At 36.2% G+C, this 27,756-nt stretch overlaps 1 protein-coding gene and 1 non-coding gene across 4 annotated transcripts in view; both read right to left on the reverse strand.

The window, feature by feature from the left end:
• Positions 1–8,567: 8,567 nt before the first annotated feature.
• On the reverse strand, positions 8,568–8,674 carry LOC114238656 (U6 spliceosomal RNA). Its single transcript, XR_003623970.1, has one exon. It is a non-coding gene; the product is annotated as a U6 spliceosomal RNA (small nuclear RNA).
• Positions 8,675–20,892: 12,218 nt separating this feature from the next.
• CEP120 (centrosomal protein 120) overlaps positions 20,893–27,756 on the reverse strand; it is a 77,537-nt gene continuing 70,673 nt past the window's right edge. For all 3 annotated transcript variants that reach the window (XM_007188484.2, XM_007188483.3, XM_007188486.2), the window contains 2 exons: positions 26,594–26,739; positions 20,893–22,756 (listed from right to left, as the gene is read on the reverse strand). In XM_007188484.2, the coding sequence (XP_007188546.2) occupies positions 22,522–22,756; positions 26,594–26,739 (381 nt within the window). In that variant the 3' untranslated portion in view covers positions 20,893–22,521. The remainder of the gene's footprint in view (positions 22,757–26,593; positions 26,740–27,756) is intronic.

Here is a 27,756-nt window from a genome sequence, read left to right on the forward strand (position 1 = left end):
AAAAGTGCTTGATATAATTTATATCCTCTTAAATGTACTGAGACATGTTTTGTGGTCTAGCATGTGATTTATCCTGGAGAATATTCCATGTGCACTTGAAAAGAATGTGTATTCTGCTATTCTAGGATGTGATGTTCAATAGACATCTGTTAAGTCCAACTGGTCTATTGTGTCATTTAGGACCTCTGTTGCCTTACTGATTATCTGCCTGGATGACCTATCCTTTAACATCCCACTGACATCAAAATCCCCTACTATTATTGTATTATTGTCAGTTTCTTCCTTTGTGTCTCTTAATATTTGCTTTGTATATTTAGGTGCTGCTATATAAGTTGCATATATATTAACAAGTTTTATATCCTCCTCTTGTATTGATCTCTTTATCATTATATAACGTCCTTCTTTGTCTCTTTTATAGACTGTTTTAAGGTCTATTTTGTATGATATGAATTTGCCACACCAGCTTTCTTGTCATTTTTATTTTCATGAAATATTTTTCTCTTTGCTCTCACTTTCATTCTGTGTGTGTGTCTTTAGCTCTGAAGTGAGTTTCTTGTAAGCACCATATGGATGCATCTTTTTTTTTTTTTCAAATCCAATCATCCCTTATGTCTTTTGATTGTAGCATTTAGTCTATTGACATTTAAAGTGATTATTGATAGGTATGTACTTATTGCAATTTTGTTACTTGTTTTCTGGTTGTTTTTGTAGTGCTTCTCTGTTATTTTCTTCTTTCAGTTTCTTCCCTTCTGGTTTGATTATTTTCTTTAGTTGTATGCTTATGTTTCTTTCTGTCTAGTTTTTGTGTACCTTTTTATGTTTTTGATTTGTGGTTACCATGGGGTTCATATATGTTGACCTATAACTATATCTACTTGTTTTAAATGGGTAATCATTTAAGTTCAAACACATTTTAAAAGATCTGCATTTTTTACTCCCCTCTCCCACATTTTCTGTTTTTGATGTATTATTTTATACTCATGTTTATCCCTTAACTGTTTATTGTAGTTGATTTTACAGTTTTTTATCTTTTAGTCTTTATACTAGCTTATTTAAGTGGTTGATCCGCAACATTTACTATTTATTTGCCTTTACTAGTGGGATTTTTCTTTTCCTATAAATTTTTCCTTCTTATTGTAACCCTTTTTTTTTTTTTCCACTTAGAGAAGATCCTTCAACATTCCTTTTAGGGTCAGTTTAGTATTGATGAACTGTTTTTGCTTATCCAAGTTCTTCCTCTCTCCTTCAAGTCTGAAGGAGAATCATGCTGTGTAGAGTATCCTAGGTTGTAGGTTTTTCCCTTTCAGCACTTTAAATATATCATGTCACTCCATTCTGGCCTACAAAGTTTCTGCAGAAAAATCAGCTAATAAACTTACGGGGGTTCCCTTGTATGTGACTCTATTTTTCTCTTGCTCCCTTTGAATTTCTCTCTTTATCTTTTACTTTGCCATTTTAATTATGATATGTTTTGGTGTCAGTCTTTTGGGGTTTATCTTGTTTGGGACACTGTCTGCTTCCTGTACCTGAATATCTGCTTCTTTCTTTAGGTTTGGGAGGTCTTCAGACATAATTTCATCAAATATATTTTTGATCCCTTTCTTTCTTCTCTTTTTGGGACCCCTATAATGCAAATGTTAGTATGCTCAATGTTTTTCCACAGGTCCCTTAAACTGTTCTAATTTTTAAAAAAATTTATATGCTCTTTGCTGTTCTGATTGAATGATTTCCAGTATTCTATTATCTTCCAGATCACTTATGTGTTCTTCTGTATCATCTAGTGTGTTTTTCATTTCAGTTATTGTATTCTTCAGCTTTGATTGGTTCTCTCTAAAATTTTCTAGTTCCTTGTTAAAATTCTATGTTCATCTATTATTTTCCCTAGTTAGCATTCTTATTGCTAATGCTTTGAACTGTGTATCTGGTAAATTATTTATCTGTTTCATTAGTTGTTTATTTCAGAGCTTTTTTTCTTTCTTTTTTTGAGTAGTGTATTTATCATAATAATGTAATTTTTTCCCTAAATGAAACCATGTTCATTATAAAAATGCAAAAACATACATGTATATAAAGGAGAAGAGTGACATTTGCTCTTTTTGTGTTCCTTTTCCATAATACCCCTTTCCTCATCCAGAGATAAACACCGTTAATGATTTTGTATACCACATCCTTCCCAAACCATTTCTATGCATTTACCAAAATATGTGTTTGTGTGCCTTTATATTTATATATATTAGACATATATACACATGTATATGGTTTACACATTGTAGTATCATATTACACATATTGCTCTGTAAGCTGATTTCCCTTTAAATATATCATAGATATATATTAATGGCCAATTGCCTTCTCATGATGTTTTACCAGTTTATATTACCTCCAAGAGGTGTGCTTTTTTTTAAAATTTTTTATTTAAAAAAATTTTTTTATTTTATATTGGAGTATAGTTGATTTACAATGTTGTGTTAGTTTCAGGTATACAGCTAAGTGATTTAGTTATACATATACATATATGTATTCTTTTTAAGATTCTTTTCCCAAATAGGTTATTACAGAGTATTGAGTAGAGTTCCCTGTGCTATACAGTAGGTCCTTCTTGCTTATCTATTTTATATATAGTAGTATGTATATGTTAATCCCAAACTCCTAATTTATACCCCCACCCAACATTTCTGCTTTGGCAATCATAAGTTTGTTTTTGAATTCTGTGAGTCTGTTTATCTTTTGTAAATAACTTCATTTGTATCTTTTTTTAGATTCCACATATAAATGATATCATATAGTATTTGTCTTTCTCTTTCTGACTTACTTTACTTAGTATGATAATCTCTAGGTTCATCCATGTTGTTGCAAATGGCATTATTTCATTCTTTTCTATGGCTGAGTAATATTCTATTGTATATATGTACCACGTCTTCTTTATCCATTCCTCTGTTGATGGACATTTAGGTTGATTCCATGTCTTGGCTGTTGTAAATAGTGCTGCAATAAACATTAGGGTGCATGTGTCCTTTTCAAAGTTTGGTCTTCTCTAGATATATGCCCAGGAGCGGGATTGCTGGATCATATGGTAGCTCTATTTTTAGTTTTTTAAGGAATCTCCATAATGTTCTCTCTAGTGGCTGCACCAATTTACATTCCCACCAACAGTGTAGGAGGGTTCCCTTTTCTCCATACCCTCTCCAGAATTTATTGTTTGTAGACGTTTTGATGCTGTCCATTCTGACCAGTGTGAGGTGATACCTCGGTATAGTTCTGATTTGCATTTCTCTAATAGCTATGTTAAGCATCTTTTCATGTGCTTCTTGACCATCTCTGTGTTTTCTTTGGAGAAATGTCTATTTAGATCTTCTGCCCCTTTTTTGATTGGGTTTTTTTTTCATATAGAGCTGCATGAGCTGTTTGTATATTTTGGAGATTAATCCCTTGTTGCATCATTTGTCAGTCCCATCATTTACAAATATTTTCTCTCATTCTCTGGGATTTTTGTTTTGTTTTGGTTTGTTTTATTTATGCTTTCTTTTGCTGTACAAAACCTTTTAAGTTTAGTTAGGTCCCATTTGTTTATTTTTGGTTTTATTTTCATTACTCTAGGAGGTGGATCCAAAAAGATATTGCTGCGATTTATGTCAAAGAGTGTTCTGCCTGTATTTTCCTCTAAGAGTTTTACAGTATCTGGTCTTACATTTAGGTCTTTAATCCATTTTGAGTTTTTTTTGTGTATGGTGTTAGAGAATGTTCTAATTTCATTCTTTTCCATGTAGCTGTCCAGTTTTCCCAGCACCACTTATTGAAGAGACTGTCTTTTCTCCATTGTATATTCTTGCCTCTTTTGCTGTAGATTAATTGAGCATAGGTGTGTGGGTTTATTTCTGGGCTTTCTCTCCTGTTCCATTGATCTATAAGTCTGTCTTTGTGTAATATCATACTGTTTTGCTTACTGTAGCTTTGTAGTATAGTCTGAAGTGAGGGAGCCTGATTCCTTCAGTTCCATTTTTCTTACTGAAGATTGTTTTGGCTATTCGGGGTCTTTTGTGTTTCCATACAAATTTTAAGATTTTTGTTCTAGATCTGCCAAAAAAAAAATTGCCATTGGTAATTTGATAGGGATTGCATTGAATCTGTAGATTGCCTTGGGTGGTACAGTCATTTTGACAATATTGATTCTTGCATTCCAAGAATATGGTATATCTTTCCATCTGTTTGTGTCATCTTTGATTTCTTTCATCAGCATCTTATAGTTTTCAGAGTACAGGTCTTTTGCCTCCTTAAGTAGGTTTATTCCTAGGTATTTTATTCTTTTTGATGTGATAGTAAATGGGGTTGTTTCTTGAATTTCTCTTTCTGATGTTTCATTGTTAATGTATAGAAATGCAACAGATTTCTGTGTATTAATTTTATATCCTGCAACTTTACCAAATTCATTAATGAGCTCTAGTAGTTTTCTGGTAACATCTTTAGGATTTTCTATGTATAGTATCATGTCATCTGCAAACAGTGACAGTTTTACTTCTTTTCCAATTTCGACTTGTTTTATTTCTTTTTCTTCTTGGATTGCTATGGCTAGGACTTCCAGAACTATGTTGAATAAAAGTGGTGAGAATGGACATCCTTATCTTGTTCCTGATCTTAGAGGAGATGCTTTCACTTTTCACCATTGAGTATGATGTTAGCTCTGGGTTTGTCATATATTGCCTTTATCATGTTGAGGTATGTTCCCTCTATGCCCACTTTCTGGAGAGTTTTTATCATAAATGGGTGTTGAATTTTGTCAAAAGCTTTCTCTGCATCTATTGAGATGATAATATGGGTTTTTTTTTCTTTTTTTAAAAAATTGAAGTGTAGTTGATTTACAATGTTGTGTTAATTTCTGCTGTACAGCAAAGTGACTTAGTTATACATATATATACATTCTTTTTCATATTCTTTTCCATTACAGTTTATCACAGGAGATTGGATATAATTCCCTGTGCAAGACAGTGGGACCTTGTTTTTTATCCATTCTAAATATGCCAGTTTGCATCTGCTAATCCCCATATCCCAATCCATCCTTATCCCACTCTCCTCCCCCGTGGCAGCCACCAGTCCATTCTCTTAGTCTGTCATTCTGTTTCTGTTTAATAGATAGGTTCATTTTGGTCATATTTTAGATTTCACATATAATTGATATCATATGGTACTTGTCTTTCTCTTTCTGACTTACTTTACATAGTATGATAATCTCTAGGTTCATCCATGTTGCTGCAAATGGCATTATTTCATTCTTTTTTATGGCTGAGTAATATTCCATTGTATATATGTACCACATCTTCTTTATCCATTCATCTGTCGATGGACATTTAGGTTTTTTCCATGTCTTGGCTATTATGAATAGTGCTGTTGTGAACATAGGAGTACATGTATCTTTTCAAAGTGTGGTTTTCTCCAGATATATGCCCAGGAGTGGGATTGCTGGATCATATGACAGCTCTATTTTTAGTTTTCTGAGGAAGCTTCATACTGTTTTCCATAGTGGGTGCACCAATTTACATTCCCACCAACAGTGTAGGAGGGTTCCTTTTTCTCCATACCCTCTCCAGAATTTATTGTTTGTAGATGATGGCCATCTGACTAGTGTGAGATGATACCCCATTGTAGTTCTGATTTGCTTTTCTCTAATAATTAGCTCTGTGAAGCATCTTTTCTTGTGCTTCTTGGCCATCTGTGTGTTTTCTTTGGAGAAATGTCTATTTAGATCTTCTGCCTCTTTTTTGATTTTTTTTTTTAATATAGAGCTGCATGAGCTGTTTGTATATTTTGGAGATTAATCCCTTGTCGGTCACATCATTTAAAAATATTTTCTTTTATTCTTTGGGTTGTCTTTTCATTTTGTTTGTGGTTTCCTTTGCTGCGCAAAAGCTTGAAAGTCTGATTATATCCCATTTGTATATTTTTGTTTTTATTTCTTTTGCCTTGGGAGACTGACCTAAGAAAACATTGGTACGATTTATGCCAGAGAATGTTTTGCCTATGTTCTCTTCTAGGAGTTTTATGGTGTTATGTCTTATATTTAAGTCTTTAAGCCATTTTGAGTTTATTTCTGTGTATGGTAAGAAGGTGTGTTCTAACTTCATTGAGTTACATGTGGCTGTCCAACTTTCCCAGCACCACTTGCTGAAAATATTATCTTTTTCCCATTGTATATTCTTGCCTCTTTTGCCAAAGATTAATTTACTGTAGATGTGTGGGTTTATTTCTGGGCTCTCTATTCTGTTCTGTTGCTCCATATGTCTGTTTTTGTGCCAGTACCATGCTGCTTTGATTACTGTAGCTTTGTAGCATTGTCTGAAGTTTGGGAGGGTTATGCTCCTGGTTTGTTCTTTTTCTTCAGGATTGATTTGGTAATTCTGGGTCTTTTATGGTTCCATATGAATTTTATGATAATTTGTTCTAGTTCTATGAAAAATGTCATGGGTAATTTGTTAGGGATCACATTAAATCTGTAGATTGCTTTGGGTAGTATGGTCGTTTTAACAATATTGATTCTTCCAATCCAAGAACATGGGATATCTTTCCATTTCTTTGAATCATCTTCAGTTTTCTTTATTAATGTTTTATAGTTCTCAATGTATAAGTCTTTCACCTCCTTGGTGAGGTTTATTCCTATTTATTTTATTTTTGGGGTTGTGATTTTAAAAGTTATTATTTTTCTTAGCATTCCCTTTCTGATGTTTCATTGTTGGTGTAAAGAAATGTAACCAATTTCTGTATGTTAATCTTGTATCCTGCTACCTTGCTGAATTCATTTATCAGTTCTGGTATTTTTTGTGTGAAGTCTTTAGGGTTTTCTATATATAGTATCATATCATCTGCATATAATAACAGTTTTACCTCTTTCCTTCCAATTTGGATATGTTTTATTTCTTTTTCTTGTGTCATTGCTGTGGCTATGACTTCCAATGTTATGTTGAATAGAAGAGATGAGAGTAAGCATTCTTGTCTTGTTCCAGATTTTAGCAGGAAGGCTTTCAACGTTTCACCATTGAGTATTATATTGGCTGTGGGTTTGTCATTAATAGCTTTTACTGTTTTGAGATATGTTCCCTCTATACTGACTTTGATTAGAGTTTTTATCATGACTGGATGTTAAATTTAGTCAAATGCCTTTTCTGCATCTATTGAGATGATCATGTGTTTTTTGTCTTTTCTTTTTCTGATGTGGTGTATCATGTTGATTGATTTGTGTATGTTGAACCATCCTTGTGAACTTGGGAAGAATTCCACTTGGTTGCGGTGTATGATCTTTTTTATGGGTTGTTGGATTCGATTTGCTAATATTTTGTTGAGAATTTTTGTATCTATGTTCATCAAAGATATTGGCCTGTAATTTTCTTTTTTGGTGGTGTCTTTGCCTGGTTTTCATATCAGGGAGATCGTGGCTTCATAGAATGTCTTTGGGAGTGTTCCCTCCTCTTCAGTTTTTTGGACGAGTTTGAGAAGGATTGGTATGATTTCTTCCTTGTATGTTTGGCAGCATTTTCCTGTGAAGCCATCTGGTCCTGGACTTTTGTTTGTAGGGATTTTTTAAATTACAGATTCTATTTCACTTCTAGTGATCAGTCTGTTCAAATTATCTAATTCCTTTGTCATTCAATTTTGGTGCACTGTATGTTTCTAGAAACTTGTCCATTTCTTATAGATTGTTGAATTTGTTTTAATATAATTGTTCATAGTATTCCCTTAAGGTTTTTCATATTTCTGCAGTATCTGTTGTTATGTCTCCTTTTCCAGTTCTCATTTTGTTTATTTGAGTTCTCTCTCTTTTTTCTTCTTGGGGAGCCAGGCCAGATGTTTGTCAATCTTGTTTATCCTTTCAAAGAGCCAGATCTTGGTTTTATTGAATTTTTCTATTTTTAAAAATTTTTATTTTATTTATTTCCTCTCTGATCTTTATTATTTCCTTCCTTCTGCTGACTTTAGGTTTTGTTTCTTCTTCTTTTTCTAATTCTTTTAAGTGGTGGGTTCGGTTGTTTATTTGAGATTTTTCTTATTTTTTTGAGGACTGCCTGTATTATTATGAACTTCCCTCTAAGAACTGCTTTTCTGTATCCCATAGATTTTGTGTGGTGTGTTTTCATTGTTATTTGTCTCTGAGTATTTTTTAATTTCCTCTTTGATTTCATCACTGACCCATTGGTTTTTTAGTAGCATGTTTTTTAGTCTCTGTGTAATCATTTTTCATCATTTCTTTTTCTGTCATTAATTTCTAGTTTCATGCTGTTGTGGTCGGAAAAGATGCTTGAGATAATTTCTACACTCTTAAATTTGCTGAGGATTGTTTTGTGCCCTAGTATGTGGTCAATCCTAGAGAATGTTCCACATGCACCAAAAAGAATGTGTATTCTGGTTTTTTTGGATGTAATTTCCTAAAAATTTCTATTAAATTTAACTGTTCTAGTATATCATTTAGTATCTCTGTTGCCTTATTGATTCTCTGTCTGGAAGATCTGTCTATTGATGTGAGTAGGGTGTTAAATTCTCCTACTATTATTGTATTCCTATCAATTTCTCCCTTTATGTCTGTTAAAAATTTGAAATGCTTTATGAATTTCCATGTCATCCTTGCACAGGGGCCATGCTAATATTCTCTGTATCATTCTAATTTTAGCATATGTGCTGCCAACGTGAGCATGATCATATGGTTTTATTCTTCAATTTGTAAACATGGAGTATCACACTGATTGATTTGCAGTTACTGAAAAATCCTTGCATCCCTTCGATAAATTCCACTTTACATGGTGCATGATCCTTTTAATGCACTGTTGGATTCGGTTTGCAAGTATTTTGTTGAGGACGTTTACGTCTACGTTCATCAGTGATATTGGTCTTTGATTCTCTCTCTTTTTTTTTTTTTTTGCAGTATCTTTGTCTGGTATTGGTATCAGAATAATGGCCTCATAGAATGAGTTAAGGAGTGTTTCTTCCTCTGCAGTTTTTTGAAATAGTTTCAGAAGGATCAGTGTTAACTCTTCTCTAAATGTTTGATAGAATTCACCTGTGAAGCCATCCGGTCCTGTACTTTTGTTCGTTGGGAGTTTCAATTTCGGTGCTTGTGATTGGTCTGTTTATACTTTCTATTTCTTCCTGGTTCAGATTTGGGAGATTGTACCTTTCTAGGAATTTGTCCATTTCTTCTAGGTTGTCCATTTTATTGGCATATAGTTTCTTGTAGTAGTGTCTTGTAATCCTTTGTAATTCTGTGGTGTCAATTGTAACTTCTTTTTCATTTCTAACCTTATTGATTTGAGCCCTCTCCCTTTTTATATTGATGAGTCTGGCTAAAGGTTTATCAATTTTGTTTATTTTTTCAAAGAACCAGCCTTTAGTTTCATTGATGTTTTCTATTGTTTTCTTCATCTCTATTTCCTTTATTTCTGCTCTGATTTTTATGATTTATTTCTTTCAGCTACCTCTGGGTTTTGTTTATTCTTTCTCTAGTTGCTTAGGTGTAAGGTTGGGTTGCTTATTTGTGATTTTTCTTATTTCCTGATGTAAGATTGTATTGCTATAAAGTTCCCTCTTAGAACCGCTTTTGTCACATTTCATATGTTTTGGATCATCCTGTTTTCATTTTCATTTGTCTCTAGGTATTTTTTATTTCCTGTTTGATTTCTTCAGTGATCCAGTGGTTGTTTAGTAATATATTGTTTAGCCTCCACATGTTTGTGTTTTTTACAATTTTTTTCTTGTAGTTGACTTCTAATCTCATAGTGTTGTGGTCAGGCAAGGTGCTAGATATGATTTCAATTTTCTTAAATTTACTGAGGCTTGCTTTGTGGCCCAGCATGTGATCTATCCTGGAGAATGTTCTATGTGCACTTGAGAAGGTGTATTCTGCTGCTTTTGGATGGAATGCTCTATAAGTATCAATTAAGTCCATCTGGTCTAATGTGTCATTTAAGGCCTGTGTTTCCTTATTGATTTTCTGTCTGGATGATCTGTCCCTTGATGTAAATGGGGTATTAAAACTCCTCACTATATTGTGTTACTGTCAATTTCTCCTTTTATGGCTGTTAGCATTTGCCTTATATATTGAGGTGCTCCTATGTTGGGTGCATATATATTTACAATTGCTATATCTTCTTCTTGGATGGATTGCTTGATCATTATGTAGTGTCCTTCTTTGTCTCTTGTAACAGTCTTTTTTTTAAGGTCTATTTTGTCTGATATGAGTATTGCTACTCCAGCTTTCTTTTGATTTCCATTTGCATGGAATACCTTTTTCCATCCCCTCACTTTCATTCTGTATGTGTCCCTAGATCTGAAGTGGGTCTCTTTTAGACAGCATATATACGGGTGTTGTTTTTGTATGCATTCAGCCAGTCTATGTTTTTGGTTTAATCTGTTTACATTTCAGGTAATTATTGATATGTATGTTCTTATTGCCATTTTATTCATTGTTTTGGACTTGTTTTCATAGGTCTTTTTTCTTCCCTTCCTTTTTTGTTCTCTTCTATTGTGATTTGATGACTATCTTTAGTGTTGTGTTTGTATTGCTTTTTCTTTTTTGTGCATACATCTATTGTAGACTTTTGGTTTGTGGTTACCATGAGTTTTTGATGTAGCAGTCTGTATATATACAAGACTGTTTTAAGTTGCTGGTCTCTTAATTTCAAATGCACATCCAATATCCTGCATTTGTACTCTCGTCTTCTCACAATTGCTGGTTTTGATATCATATTCGTGTGTAAATGATCTACTACATTTAGGTTTGCCTTTATTGGTGAGCTTTCCCATTCGTAATTTTCTTGTTTCTAGTTGTGACCTTTCCTTTCCTTCTAGAGAAGTTCCTTTAGCATTTGGTGCAAAGCTGGTCTAGTGGTGCTGAATTCCCTTAGCTTTTGCTTGTCTGTAAAGCTTTTGATTTCTTTGTCAAATCTGAATGAGAGCCTTGCTGTGTAGAGTATTCTTGGTTGTAGGCTTTTCCCTTTCATCACTTGAAATATATCATGCCACTCCTTTCTGACCCACAGAGTTTCGGCTGAGAAATCAGCTGATTACTTTATGGGAATTTCCTTGTATGTTGTTTGTTGCTTTTCCCTTGTTGCTTTAATATTTTCTCTTTGTCTTTAATTTTTGTCAATTTGATTAATATGTTCCTCGGTGTGTTCCTCCTTGGGTTTATCCTGCCTGGGACTCTCTGTGCTTCCTGAACTTGGGTGTCTGTTTCCTTTCCCATGTTAGGGAAGTTTTCAGCTATTATCTCTTCACATATTTTCTCAGGCCCTTTCTATCTCTCTTCGCCTCCTGGGACCCCCATAATGTGAATGTTGGTGAATTTAATGTTGTCCCAGATGTCTCTTAAAGTGTCCTAATTTCTTTTCATTCTTTTTTCTTTATTCTGTTCCGTGGCAGTGATTTCCACAATTCTTTCTTCCAGCTCACTTATCTGTTTTTCTGCCTCATTTATTCTCCTACTGATTCCTTCTGGTGTATTTTTCATTTCAGTTATTGTATTGTTCAACTCTGTTTGTTTGTTTGTTATATCTCCTAGCTCTTTGTTAAGCATTTCTTATGTCTTCTTGGTCTGTGCCTCCATTCTTTTTCTGAGATCTTGGATCATCTTTACTATCATTTCTCTGAATTATTTTTTTTAGGTGGATTGCCTATCTCCATTTCACTTGTTCTTCTGGGATTTTATCTTGTTCCTTCATCTGGAACATATTCCTCTGCCATCTCATTTTGTCTAACTTTCTGTGTTTGCAGTCCCACAGGCTGCAGGAATTTAGTTCCTCCTGCTTCTGGTGTCTGCCCCCATCTTGTTGTGGCTTCTTTGTCTTTGGAAGGAGAATATCATTTTCAGTAGGTTCGAGTCTGTTTTGTCGATGGTTGTTCAGCAGTTAGTTGTGCTTTTGGTGTTTTCATGAGAGCAGGTGAGCTCAGGTCCTTCTACTCTGCCTTCTTGTCCTCAGACCCTACAAAGCTTTTGTTTTCCTTTGTGCTCTGTCTAGTTTCACTTGCTTATAATGTGTTGTGGGCAGAGGCCTTTCACCTGATGATTCAGGTAGAGATCCTGGTGAGAAATGGATGCACTGACACGTCAGCTCAGGATGTGTGCAGAGGTATTTTTCTTGTTCTTGCATTTGAAACAAATTCCTGTCTTCTCATTTTCCATAAGTTTCTCTATTTCTATGAAATTAGATGTAACAGTTACCCATCCTGGTCTTGAAGGGGTGTCCTTATGTGGGTGTGTCCATCTACAGTCTGTGTGTGTCTAGTGGCTTTTGATGGGAGAACACGAGTCATGTCTTCCCCCAGGGTATGTTGACAGCTATCACTGAGGTGGGCCACAGAGATGGCAGAGCTAGAGCCAGAGCCAGGTGTGAGCTGGGGCTTCTCCTATGTTCAGTGCCTAACACCACCCTGTTGAGGGTGGGTTCAGGTCTCAAGGTGCTAAAGAAGGGGCCCTGTGGTTTGGATCCAAGCTGGTTCTGTTCTAAGTGTGTGCTCCTCACTGCCCCCAGCATTGGCACCTTAGCTCCAGATGGAAGCAGAGTCGGAGCAAGAGGGGCCAGATCAGGCACCCAGTGCAGGCCAGGGCCTGTACTGGGTTGGTCCCATATAGCATTCAGAGTTCCAGACCACTCCTGATCTGCTGCCTCCAAGAGTGCCAGGAAGGGTCACTCCAAACCCATTCAGATGTAGTGCCAGGTATAAGCCAGCTCCGTCCTCCACAACTGCACATTCCCCCTGGCAGCAGCAACCTTCATCCTAGTGGGATGCTGCCCCACAGAGCAAGAGGAGCCAGAGTGGGCACTCGGTGTGGGCCAGGGTGCATGGTGGGGTGTCATGGGAAACTGGCCAGAGTCCCAGGCAGTCTCAAACTGCTTACTCAGCCTTGTTTTGGGAACAAGGAAGGATGTGCTTGCACTTCACAAGTGGAGTCCAAGTTTCTCACAGCCCCCCTACCAGTCTTACTGGTCCTCAAACCAGCCAAGGGCACTCATCTTCCTGGTATTAGACTCAAGGTCTGGCACATCCCACATGTGGGTTGAACCACTCATTTCCCAGGAAGTACCTCCAGGCCTGTGTAATACCCGCCCCCCCCACTTCTGTGTCCCCTCCCAGGGGTGCAGGTCCTGACATGATCACTTCTCTTTCCTTCCTACCTGACTTTGTGTGGATCTTTCTTTATAGCCTTGGTTTCTTTATTGACTTTATAGTTTTTCTGCCAGTTTGTTTTCAGTGAGAATTGCTCCACATGTAGATTTTTTTTTTTTTTTGATGTGTTCATGGAGGGGAGACAAGCTTAGCATCCTCCTACTCCACCATCTTGATCTCTCTAGTCATTATTTTTTGACATAAGCTTTCTGCCCCCTTTCTCTCTTTTGGTACTCTCATAGTACATATATTGTTTCACTTAATGGTATCCCATAATTCACATAGGATTTCTTCACTGTTTTTCATTCTTTTTTCTTTATTCTCCTCTGACTGGATAATATCAAATGACCTGTTCTCAAGTTCACAGATTCTTTCTTCTGTATCATTAAAGTCTGCTGTTGATGTTCTTCTTGCATTTTTTTCATTCCATTATAATCTTCAGCTCCAGAATATGTTTTTGGGTTTTTTTTTTTTAATGATTTCTCTCTTTCTCTGTTGAGCTTCTCATTTGGTTTATGTATTGTTTTCCTAATTTAATTGTCTATATGTATTCTCTTATAGCTCACTAGTCTTCCTTAAACCAATTATCTTGAATTCTCTGTCAATTCATAGTTTTTATTTCTTTGGAGTTGATTACTGGAAAATTATTGTGTTTCTTTGGTTGTGTCATGTTTCCTTGATTTTTCACCTTTATTGTAGGCTTGTGTTGATGTTTCTGCATTTGATGGAACAGTCACCTCTTCCAGAATTTATGGACAGGTTTTGGTGGGAAAAGATCATCAGCATGTGGTACAAGGGCAGTGGCTGAGTGGGGTGTGGTAGTTCTGGCTCCAGGTAAGTCCTGGTGGTGCTGCTCCATGCAGCTCCATCAGCTGAGGTCACTGTTCACAAAGATTGCTGGGGTCTTCATTGGCCAGGCCATGACTGTCTGAAGCAGTGGTGGGGTCTGATGGGGTCTTTGGTGGTAAAGTCTTCTAGGGAACTCCTGATCTTTCTTCTCCTGCTGGGGTTGTCATGGCAAAGGATATCCCTTTTGGATCCATGTCCAGCTCATGAGTGCCGTTGTGGTAGAGTTGGCATTGGTGTCTGATGCATAGGCACCATGGAACAGCTATGAAGTTGGGCTCTGGAGTGGATGTCCACAGAGCAACAGCGGCTCCAGGGATTGGGGCACTGGCTGCCCACAGTGGTGGTTGCTCTGGTATCTGAGATGTTGGTGAAAGCTGAGCAGCCAAGGAGCTGGGAGCTGGAGAGTGGGTGCATTTGTAGAGACAGCAACTCCAGAATCTGGGGCACTGCCTAGCCCTCAGTGGTGTTGACTCCAGTGCCCAAGATGTGGGTACACACAGAACAGGCACACAAAGAGCACATGCATAGTCAGGGTCTGAAGTTTTGGGACATGCAGAGCAGCTGTGGCTCTGGGATCTGTGGTAAGTATGGGGCTTGGTGGGAGGGGTGGCATCCTTGGTCCCAGGACACCACAGACTCTTTCTTGGGGGGTTGCAGTATCTCCTCTCTGAGGGGTCCATGATGACAATGGTTGTTTCTTACCTCAGTAGTGAAATCTGCTTGTATTCTCTGGAGCGGGCCATTGGGATTCATACAAACAAACACAATGGAGTAGTCCGTGCTGTCATGGGGGCTGTTGAGCTCCTCAGTGGCAAAGTCTGTTGGGATTCTCCACAGAGCATGCCATGGGGAATGTGGTGGCCTTTGCCATGTGGCTGATACTGATAGCCTTCACCTTTTTTATTTTTTGGTTCCTAGCTGTCTCTGGACACCTCAGCTATGCTGATCTCCCCGGAGATCCTTTTTGTGCAGTTATTCTCCAGTTTGGTTCCACTATGTTGCTATAGGCTCTTAATTGGACTCTTGAGTCCTCCCAGGGCTGTTTTCATTCATGAATAGCTGCATACTTGTTATATTTTCTTGAGGAATGAAGGCTGGTATCTCCTACTCCATTATCTTGTTCTTTTCTGCCTTATTTCACTGGCTATGAACCTTCCATACAGTCTTGAACAGAGATAGTGAGAGCAGATACTGTTTTGTTCTTGATCTTTTGGGAAAGCACTCACTCTTTTACTATTAAGTATGTTAGCTATAGGGTCCTGTAGATGTCCTTTATCAGGTTGAAGAAGTTCCCTTATATTCTTAGTTTGCTGGGAGTGTTTATCAGAAATGGATGTTGGATTTTGACAAATGCTTTTTCTCACTTGACTGCTATTATCACTTGTACCCAGATTGGCTATTAACACATTCTATGGAAATGCTTTGGACCCTATGGATTTTAAGGCCATCTTAGATTCCAATTGAGTTTGCCTACATACACACCCCCCTTTGCTAGCTAAGCTTTGGGAGCACAGGCTTATAAACATACTGTTTTGTTGTTGTTGTTGTTTTTCTCATTCTCCCCCTATACCTACCTCTGAAGTTTTAGTGTGACTAGCAACTACTCTGATGTAGTTTATGACATAAATTGTTCCTCTGGTTCAAACAAGTTTGATACCACTATTAATATCAAATTTAGTATCCAAATACTCTTACAAAATCTGAGAAAAAGTCTTTATATAAAATAACATGCATCAGCAAGGTTTCTACTAATAAAGCTGTGATTGGAAATTTTTTGCTTACTCTACTTTATAGTAACAGAATCTATCAGAAACAGAACAGTGAGTGTAGATAAAGGACGAGGAGAAGGAAAATGCAGAAATGCTGTTTTGGTCATTCTTTGCTGTTGACTACATGAAGGGATTGGAGGCGCACTGTCACCTGTAGTTTTTACTGATAACCATGAAGGGTATAATCTCTTTCCTAGATAACATACTAGGAAGAACAATAGTAATACTTTATATATAACTACAGTTGACGCTTGAACAAAATGGGTTTGAACTGTATGGGTCCACTTACACAAATATATACTATAGAACTATGATCTGTGGTTGAATCTTCAGATGCAGAACTGCAGGTAGGAGGGCCGTCCTAAAGTTACAGGTGGATTTTTGACTGCCAGGGTTGGCACTGCTAACACATGCATTGTTCAATAATCAACTGTATGTAGAACTGTATACTGCATAAAGCACTTACATATAGTGTGTTATGTGTGTATATATATATTATATATAATAAATCTATATAAATCTATAATTTGTTTGATCTCTGTGGAACAGGCAGATTATTCTCTTTCACTTGGTAGAACAGCATGCCCCTAGCAATTGCTAAATATGTACACACATTGAAGGGAGCATTGAAATGAATACTGCACATGTGCTCCAAATTTTAAGTTTAGATTCATGCCAGAATATACTAGATTGACAATTACTTCTCATGTGTACGTACACTGCTGGATTCATAGACATATTCAGATAAATCTGGACAGTGACACTGAGGTTCTAGTGATAATATAAGGGGTAAAGAGTAATCGAACCAGTGAACCCACCTGACAATTTTATAGACCTTAGGAAGAAAAAGAAAGGGTATACCAGAGGAAAATTGAGGTGTGAGCTCTTCTTTCCACTCTTTCTTTCCCCCTTTTTTCTTTCTCCTTCTTTCTTCCTTCCTTTTCTTTTTTGGGGGGTTTATAAAGAATCTTTTACAGACAAATTTTGGGTGTCATTTGTTCCTGGTAAACACTTACACATTCATAGGGAGATAAGAGAGAAAGAAGTGTGGATTGATTAACAGGGAAAGAGGTGGTAGGCCAAATGTGGGCTGGCTATTACAGTTTTTATTGGTGAAAAAAGTCTGTAGGCTAAATCACTTCTGAAGACTATTTATAAAACTTTCCTATTTGGTACCTTTATTCTCTTTGTGCAAATTTTACAAATTTCAGTTGGTTACCTAAATAAACTTCTGCCAGAAACCTTCAAGAGACCATTAATCTCATCTGCCAACAATAAAGCTAAATCAGGAATTGAAAGTTCCTTCCTTGAGGCAACAACCGGGCACTACACCAGTCTGCTATACTATCTCATCCAATCTAAACAGGATGACTCAAGATATGTGCCGAATATTAATATCTCAAGTTCTTGATTTGACATCCCATTTTCAGGGCATCTTTGCACACAATCTGAACTGAATTCAAGTAATGCAATAATAGCCTTGCTTGAAATTCAGAATTTCTCTCAAGAAAACAGATGGAAATTTTAATAAACAAATCTTTCTCAGTTTTTCAGATTACAGAAAGAAGTCATAGAAATGAAAGTTCTTTAATGCTTTTAATCTTGCTCCATCTATTCATTAATATGAGAATTTGCTAAAAAACTGAGCAAATCTACTAGGCATAGACTCTCTCACTATTGGGTTGGCATTCACTAAAATTTACAGTAATGTCAAAGTAGGATTTTGCAATAATATTTCATTTGCTCTGGCCAAGTTTTAATCTAAAATATTGAGGAAAATTCAGCACTCATCCAATGTATCTGCATGCTTTTGACTAGTTAACATGTTAATCAAGAAAAGGGTTGTGCTGTCCAACTATTAGATAAGCTATTTGGAAAAGAAAAAATATTTGTCTGTGAATTTGTAGATGAAATGTTTCCAAGAAGAAATTATAAATGGACCCTATTTTAGTTCTCTCCTATTATGAATGACAGGTTTAACATTCTTAGAAACCCTAAGAATATAATGACTACATCTTTAAAAGCCTCTAGGGATTATTGTACATTAACGTATCAAAGTCAGTAAATTATTTATCTATAAATTAATCTTTCTAAACAGATTTCCAACCCCCTTCAATTTGAAAGCTAAACTTCTGAGTCTCTATTTCAGCAACTTTATATCTGAAGAGCCTGCATCTGTAAAAACATTTCTAATGAAAACATGAAGACAACCCCCAGAGAAGCAAATAAAATGAGATTTAAGTATATAGCAGCCTTTCTACAGTTACATTCCTAACAATAGTGGGTTCTAATTTGATGCCAAATAGAGGTTATATAACAAAATCAGTAAGCACTCTAGTTCTTTTGGTTTCAGTGAAAAATTTAGGTGCTTAAACACTTCCGTCTGTACTTCCACATTTACACCAAGATGGAGGAGTTATGTCTTTGTCTGCCAAGTCACAGAAGCCAAGGGCCCATCGGATAGGAAGATACATAGATTGTGGTCTAGGGCAGGTGTCAGAAGAAGTGCATGCTGGAAAGTCTGGGTTCCAAGGCCTTTGTCCCAGTTGCCAAAACACAAATATCAAAGACGGATTTGAATTTTCAAGTCATACCATGTTAAAAATTATCCACCCAGACTTTATTCAGCACTCCCACACAAACCATTTCGTCAATTAATAAGACCACCAACCAACAATAAGACTACCTCAATCGAAAAGATATTAAGCCTAATTTAGGGAACTAGTAATCTACTGTGAAAAATTTGTGTCACTCAAATTTATGTCCATGTTCTGGACTATCTGCTAAATTAAATAACCAGTACTGTTTTGTTTTGTGTTGATTTTGTCATTATTCCTTTTTAAAAGGATAATAAGACCTTAATTTTATAATACATGAAGGCATTACAATTCCAAGTTTCAAGGATGCTCCAATTTTACCTTTAGAGGTTGGGATGAAAAAGTAGCCATTAATTTTCACTGATTTCAGAATTTGCCAACAAAGGCACTACAAACATATAATGAAGTATCTGATCCACTCCTACAATCAAGGAATGAAAAGATAGTATCTTTAAAAATGGCTTGCCAGGAGGCTCATGTGCAAAACCCTTTTAGTATTTAAACACTGGGTAGGCAGATTTTGAAGCAAACTTTTTTTTAAAATTGTAGTAAAATATACATAACACAAAATTTTAACAATTTTAAGTGTACAATTCAGTGGCATTACAAATATTCACAATGCAACCATTTCCACCATCATCATCCTAAACAGAAACTTTGTACCTATTCAGCAATAACTCCCCAATTCCTGCACCCCCTCCCCCAGGTAACCTCTATTCTACCTTCTGTCTCAATGCAATTGAAGCATACTTTTAAAAAGCCAAACAATCCAACAAACAAATCCCTCAGTTTCAACAGAGCCGGGTCAGTGAGGCCAGGAAAGCGCATTCTCCCAGTACCTCAGTCATTAATTTTTATGTCTATTTTGACTGGCAGACAATACACAATTTTTTCTTCATGTATTTCTTCATGAATGCAGCAACTATTGAGTACCTACCTGGGGAAGCCACTATTTTAGTCCTGGCAAATGGCAGAAAGTAAGACAGACCTAACCTCTGTCCTCATGGACCTTCTATTCTAGGTAACCATGCTTCTCCTTATCCCCACTCTAGAAATCATGTGGGAAAGTGTGCAATTTTGATAGGATACCAGTGGCACGACACATGACCTGTATCAATAATCCATTTCCAGCATAAGAGGACTGCTTAGAGGTGTTACGGCAGAACATTATCTACCATTCACTATTTTAGGTCACTGCTTTACCAGGTAATGGATAACAGAACAGCTGAGCTATACTAACTGATGGATAAATGTTATGCCCTTATTTGGGCCTTCTGCATCTCTGTTTCATTTAATTTAACATCTGATAAAATGTTATATACCATAGAAACTGGGCATAGAAAAATACTTAAGGTTTCCAATTTTAATATCAAATTTGGAATTTCATTTATATGAAATGTCCAGAATAGGCAAATCCACAGAGACAGAAAGTAGGTAAGTGGCTGTCAAGGGCTGGGGAGAGGGGTAAAGGGGGAATGATTGCTAATGAGTGTGGTGCTTCTTTGGGGGATGGTGAAAACGTTTCAGTATTAGATAGCAGTGATGGCTGCACAACCGTGTGAATATACTAAAAATCACGGAAGTGCATACTTTAAAATGGTGAATCCTATGGTATGTGAATTATATCAATAAAAAAGTCAAGTCAGGTATTCAGTCAAGCCAGACACAATGGTAGTGAGAGGCCAAATTTTCGAAGTCCATCCATAGCTACCAGGGGACCCTTTTTTACAGACTGTAAGAACCAGGTCAGTCAGTCCATTCTCAGGTGGCGGAGGACAAGCAATATGTACTGGGGCGATCTGAGGACTCAGATTCGGGCTGGGACGTATCTGGACAGAGCAGTAAGTGGATGAGAAAGTCATCTGATCAGACTTGCCTGTTGTAATCTTAAGTTGTTCATGCAGTGCCTTAATACATCCTTAAATCATACTCAAAACTTCCACACCTGCTGGAAGCAACAGGATCCCAAGTCTATATAGAAATCACTGGGATATACCTGTAAAGGAACTCTTCCAATTTATACAGACATGGTACCACACACACCTGGAAGACGTAGTAATACACCTCCCGTGCAGTATGTGCTAGCCTTACACATGGAAACTAGGCTTTCTCCATGAAAAGGAATCACAAACATTTTAAAGGTAAACTTTGTTTCACATGCAAATACCTGATGAAAGGCCTGCTGTTACATATAGTCCAGAGGAAACTTCTTATTCACTCACCTACTCACTTGCTCATTCACGCATCTCTCTACTATGGTCATAACTCAACTCCCAGGCACCGATGATAATTTAGTAAGAGCAATCAGTATAAATACAGTAAATGCCACTTACAAATGAAATGTCTGTTGCTACAGGACCACAAAGAGGTGTTAAAATTTCAGACTCTCCCCATCAATTTTAGAACATATAAAAGTATCTATCTGCAGTGTAAGCACTTAAAAACCAAAAATACAAAGTAACTTGATACAGGAAGTGCCAAGCACTTGCCCAGTCCGTTTAACAAAAAAGTAACAGGCTGCTCAGAAACTCAAAGATGCATACAGGTATCATCTTTATTTGATAAAATACATAGCCAAAAGATTACTTTAGAGAAGGCAAACGACACATCCATTTTAGAAACGTCCTTTTTGTTTCTTTAAATCTAAGGCCCCCTCTAGCGTTTGAAAACAGTCACATGCAGCACACAGTGCAATTGAAGGCACAGTCACAATATTTACCCGAGACCTTCCCAAATAAAAAGAATACTTCTGTTCCATTCATGTGGCACAAAAATCAATGAGAGAAAATGTCTAGCCATAATTAATACTTCACATTCTTGCTATAATTCACATATTCATTATTCTCTCAGTAATTTCTCTATTTACTGTTGGGTTGTTTTCAGATTAATACTTGTTAACAAGGGGGGAGGAAAAAACATATAAAGCATGTAGGGACTTTAATTTCCCAAACAAGAAATATACCACCTTGAAAACAACAGAAAATTTAGTGTCACCAAATAGCCTATTCTGCTTTTGTGGAAGTTATCAGTAAATAGTATACATTTCCTAAAGTATATACTTAAAATTTATTATATTTGGGAATAAGAAATTTTAAACTACATATATTTCAAAGCTCACCTAATCTGTGAATTTGCTAATCAAACCTTTTTAGTACCCTGTAAAAGGAAGTGGAAAGTGTTGCTTTGAGGGCAAATGTTGGCTCTGAAGAATACGATGTAAAGGAATTCTTAAAAATTTATACTGACATGGCACTACATAAATCCAATGACTTAATCTCATGTTCTTTTGTAAAAGACTGATTAAACTCAGGGGGAGTCAAAAATAGTAGGTTTTCACTCTACTTTCTTAGCTAAAGCGTTTATGCGTCTGTTTCCATGTTTTATTACAGAGGGTTTACATTAACAACTAGTATTACTATTACTGGAAAATGAAATCTCTATTTTTAACAAAAGAAAACAATGCAATCTTGAGCAGGAGACTGACAGAGGAAACTTACTAAGCTATTACTTCATATTCTTAAAAGTTAAGAGTATACTAAAAATTTGAAAATTCAATAGCTGTTGAAACAAGTTTAATCTGTATTAACTTTATTTAAATAAATGACTAATTTGTCACTCAATAGATCACATATGGCTTCTCTGCACTGATCCTGCTTTCTGTTTGCGAACTTGTCACCTGCAAATGTTACAAGTTAAAAAAGACAGCTCATCTAAAATGAATTAAATAAAACTAGTTGCATTTGCAAGTGGTCTCAACTTTTAAGATACCTCTATTCAAATGAACAGGACAGCATTTTTAAAGTGCAACATATACTCTTTTGGCTCAACATAAAAAATTATGTAACTGGAAATTACTACAGTCATTTCTCTGAGAACAAATTTAGTGAAAAGCTGTTTTGAAAGTTACCCATGAAATTATAAATTATGAGAAACACTGAAGTCATTAAAAATGAGAATATAAAATGCAATTACAAATAAACCAGAGTGGGAGAGGTAGCATAAAGTAAATAAAATCGAATAAATACTATACAATAACATACAAAATTTTGCTTATAAAAAACTGAAAATTGCATTGTAAAACATCCATTTTCCCTTCTTTTGAGGGCTTTACTATGAAATTAAAATTTAGACCTGGAGTCTCTGTAAAGATTTTCCAAATGTTATTAATTACTGGCATTGTTTTTTGCCAAAATCTCTCCGATCTGTCGGTCAAGTTCACTTATTATTCGATCCTCATGATTATACACACCCGTCCTCATCAAAGTATCCCTTTCTTCTATGAGGCGAGTCAAATAATCATCCAAACCTTCTTCCAATGCACTGCCATGTGGGCCATCCATTTTTCCACTTGCAATTTCTCTGGAATCCTGGTACTGTTTTTGTTCTTGTTGCCTTAACCTGAGAAGTCAAGAACACATGCCACTCTAGCAAGCAACAAACACTCTTTTGGTTTTTGGTTAACAACACCACTTAAAAACAAAATGATTTAGTGGTAAAATACATTTTTTTAGTAATATTTTCAGGAAGAAAACAAAAACCACTTGGTTGGCCAGAGTTAGCACACTTATAAAAGACAGTTTTAAAAACAATACTTGTTTTTCTAATTATAAAATACATGAAAACTGTAGAAATTTGGGGAATGTGTAGAAAAGAAAATCATCACAATCTTAACCAGAGATAACCAATCTGAGTAATAATTTTCTGTATTCTCAATTAAAAAATGCATGTATTTAAAACACAGTATTGCTAACTTTTTAGAAAACTATATATGCAATTCTGTACATTATATGTATCACTTATTAATATAATGAATATCTTCCTATACATTATTATTGATCTTTAGGTTGTTATTAAACCTTTGTTATGTTTTTTGAACATAAAATTTTCTTCTAAATTCATCCCACAAATATTTGCTCTTACTAAACAGTGCTAGGTTTGGGGGATACTGCAGTTGAATCAAGAAGAAAAGTTCCTGTTATTATGGAGCTTATATTACTAAGTATTCATAGAAAGTGATATTCTATAGATGTGAATGCCTGGTTCAAAGGGCATGCACATTTTGAGTTTGTATGGATAGCTTCAAGTTATATTCATGATGATCTTATCTAAGAGATGAAGAAAGGGGAGCAGGTGCCAGCCTGGGATTTGGGTCTTTACAATGGAATATCATCAATCACTTTGCCTTGAAAATGGGGAGTATACTTGGCATTACTATCACTTAGTAAGTATACTAAGTTTGGACACAGAGTAGGTTTTAATTTGGAATCTACAACTAAGACATAACTTTATACTCTACGTAACTGGCTACGAAAATATTTAATTTGCAACTACTCCTAACCTTTGTCTTTATAAATAAGATAAAAAAGCAATTGAGTCTAAGCCCCTGCTTCTAGATGGTCTTCATAGTAAGTAAGCCAATGAGAACCAAATCCACTTCTCCAATTACACATGGCGAGGGGGGAGAGGGAGGAAAAGCCTGGGAGGAGAGTGCCCTGCCCTGACAGACAAGGAGCGCTGGGCCCCGGAAAGGGTGCAGGAGCACTGGGAGTGTACAGTGTTGTTTGTTCATATACCTCTCTGAAGCCTGAACTGGCTCCTAAGATCCCTCACAAAAGAACAAGAAACTGAGGTATACAGTCCAAAAAGGACACCAAATACCTCTATCTGTTCGAAGAAAAAAACCCTAAATAGTGAGGGCCCTGTGCTTTGGGACTGGGGTGGGTGGAAATCAAGTGATTAATGGGACACTAGTAAAACTGAGCAACACATGGGGATGAGTAAGAGAAGATTTCTGAATAGCTGTTTCCCCTACTCTAACTCTTACAGCTCTCTTGGAGGAAGAGGTCCTCTTGGGAGATTAATGACACACAGTGCCAAACTATGTACCAGGAAGTTCAACCATTTCCCTGTTCATCTGTTTATGCATGAAGGACAAATGAAATTTTTACACAACTGAGAGATTATCCCTATCAAGTCTTTACTAAAATGCAATCAACATTCATGATCACAACAGGATTTTAGAACCCTGTGGCTGAAGAAGTCCATAAAGCTATCAAAGGAAACTTTACTTCCCTGACAAACACTATGTATGGACTCCACTCACCGAGCTTCGTGTCACTAGGAACCTACTGCTTTTAGAATTGCTCTGTTAGAAAGTTCCTTCTTATATTGAACTCAGTATGCATCTTTATACTTTCCAATAACTGGCTATGATTCTGTTCAAGAGGAAATCCTACTGAATTATTTTTAACATGGTAGCCCTCCAGATATCTGAAGAGAGCTTTCTAATACTTTGCCCAAGACTTCTCTACAAATTAATATCCCTCACTCTCCTGACCACTTTTTGGTCACATTCCTTTGGCAGCTCTCTAGGTAGCTGATTTCCCTTAAAGTCTGTTGCACACTGGTAAGAACAACCCAGAGGTGGTTTTACCACAGTGTGTACTGAACACTCCTTCTATGAATGTCCCTAACTGCACTGGCTCTTTGGCAGCCAAGTCACATTGTTAGTAGTAGTCACTTAAACCCCCCTAGGCTTCCTCACATCAACTGTTTTATTATGTCTTGCCCATCACTTAAGAGATTTTTCTTATAATTTATACAGAGAACTCTGCTTTTGTTTCTAATGTATTTAATCTTGTTGGTTTCAGTTCTCCCTAAATCTTAATTTATTAAGACATTAATAATAAGTTTTAATTTTATATGACCTATCGGCAAATAGCTATCTTCGTTTAAACCACCAAAACAGTGCTCAGCAAACAGTAGGTGCTTAATATGTATTTGCTAAACTAAAACAAATTGCTATACATAATAGCAAAATTTTGCAAGGCAAAGGACATGTTAAAATTAATTTGTAACATCTTCCAAACCTATGACATAGTAGATACCAAATAAATATTTGCTGAAAAAGAGAATAACTGTGTGAATTGAGCCCTGTAGCATGCATTATAGACCTTGACCTTTTCCAACTGATATTTATACATTAATACTCTAAATGCAGTGGTGTAATTCAGCTCCAAACCCACCTAATATAGTGACTGAATTTTCCCCATTTATATAGGGATATATCATGGGATATTCTGTCAAATGTATGTCCTATGTATACATTGTGTCCTCCCCAAATTCATATTTTAAAGCCCCAGCCCACAATGTGATGGTATTTGGAGATGGACCCTTTGGGAGATGATTAGGTTTAGATGAGATCATGAGCGGGGGGTGTCATGATGAGATTTATGCACTTATTAGAAGAGACACAGTAGAGCTTGTGAGGACACAGCGGTAAGGCAGCTGTCTAACAAGCCAGGAAGAGAGTCCTCACCAGAAACTAACCATGCTGGCACTTTGATCTTGAACTTTTAGCTTCCAGAACTGTGAGAAAATAAATTTCTGTTGTTTAAGCCACCCAATCTATGGTATTTTGTTATGCCAGCCTGAGCTAAGACAGTATGCTTCGCTGCAACAAAAATACTAGTCTCTTGCTAAACTAAGTTAGAAAGTCTTCCTGTACACTCCCCTCAAAAAGACAGTAATTTGTTCTAATACTGCTTCCTAATGATTACTTTTCTAACATGAAATACTTGAAATTGTAACTAAGATGAACATGACACTATAGAGAAGCCCATTGTTGCAGAGTAGTTAAAAATACAACCTCTGGAATCAGATATGAACTCTGGCTCCCTGATTTACTAGCTGTGTGACCTTGGAAAGGGTACTTAAATCTCTTTAATCCTCGGTTTCTTCATCTCGAAATGGGGATAATATCTTCCTCAAAAAGTTGCTTCGAGGATTAAAAAAAGTGGAGATAGGCATATAAGGCATTTAAAATAGCTGCTGACACACAGGGCAATAATTAAGAGCTATATTCTGTATTACTTACATTAATAATATAACAATATTTGAAATTTCTTATACTTTATATAATTAAAAATTCAGTGTAATCAATTACCTTGAAATAGCAATAATCCTAAAATAGACACACAGGAATAAAATTTAAAGTACTAATGCTATGAGTGGAAACAAAAAAGCTAAATACGGCTACGTTCATGGCAAAAAAAATGTTAAGAGTAATGGTCTTTGGCAAAGATTTTCTATCGTATAACTCAGCTACATTTTATATATGATGTACCTTATTCTTGAAAGACCTGATGTTGTACTTTCCCTAGACCAATGACTAAATAAAAAGTTGTCCTATTTGAACTTTTCTATGGAAAAAAAAGTAATTTTTAGTTATTATACCTGTTCAGTTCATTTCTTATATCCAACAATTCTTGTCTCTCGGTGTTTACTGTATCTTTTTCCTCAGCAGCCAAGTAACGTAGTCTCATCTGTTCCAACTCTTCTTGCTGTTTTTTAAGACGAGCCATTTGACTTTCTTGCTCCCGCTTGAAAGAAACAAGCCAGATCTCTAATGTTAGGAATAAATATCTTTATATGACTTTGACTTATGATTATAATCCTCCTTGACAGCACCCATGATAGAGCCACACACCACAGATTCTTTCTATTATCTAGAAAGCCCAGGTTCTCTTTACAAACTCTTCTGTGATTTCCCTTCTTGTTATAAGCCATAACCACTCATGGCCCAATCAGTGATTGAGGTTAGCTAAATATCGTAAGATCTAATAGTAGTTAGAGGGAAGAAAGAGTCTGCTGTCAACACAATGAGTTGCCCCAGGACCAATGGTAAGAGTAGTATTTAAGAAATGGTTAATTATACAAAATTATCTAAGAAATTACAATTATAGAAAGGAATGGTAAATTATACAAATTAATTACACAAAATACAAATTATACAAAGAGGTAACAAGAAAGATTCAGTAACTGTCCCTGTACTAGTAACTCCACTCCTACCTCAAGAAATAATATGCCTTTCCACTCTTTTCTCCAGGCTCACATAGAAATCTATGCACATGATAAAATTTCTTTTATATAAATGTGTGACATTCCACACAATGGATATTCCATGATTTAGTCAACCACTCTCTCAATAACAGACATTTTGGAATGCTGCAGTAAGACACCCTGTCATCTAACATAGTTAGCTCATGAATCTTTCTTATATATTTCCTTAGGGACCACAAGTGCTTTTCTTTTTTTAGGACAGACCCCCTAAATGGGAAAGCTTGGATCAATAGGTAACATCATCTTTTTTAAAAAAGAAGCATTTACTGAATAATAACAAAACTACCGAATCATAATGGTGCACTCTGGTCAAATTTTACAAAGTGAACTACTCACATAACCACCATCCAGCACAAGAAACAGGAGATTATCATAACCCCAGAAGCCCCTCTGTGTTCCCGCCCAAGTCACTGACCACTCATCCTTCACCAAAGATAGGACTAATTTCTAACACCATGAATAAGTTTTCACTGCTTTGAACTTTGTGTACGTGGAAC

The sequence above is a fragment of the Balaenoptera acutorostrata genome, chromosome 2 (genome assembly GCF_949987535.1).
Source record: "Balaenoptera acutorostrata chromosome 2, mBalAcu1.1, whole genome shotgun sequence".
NCBI lineage: Eukaryota > Metazoa > Chordata > Mammalia > Artiodactyla > Balaenopteridae > Balaenoptera > Balaenoptera acutorostrata.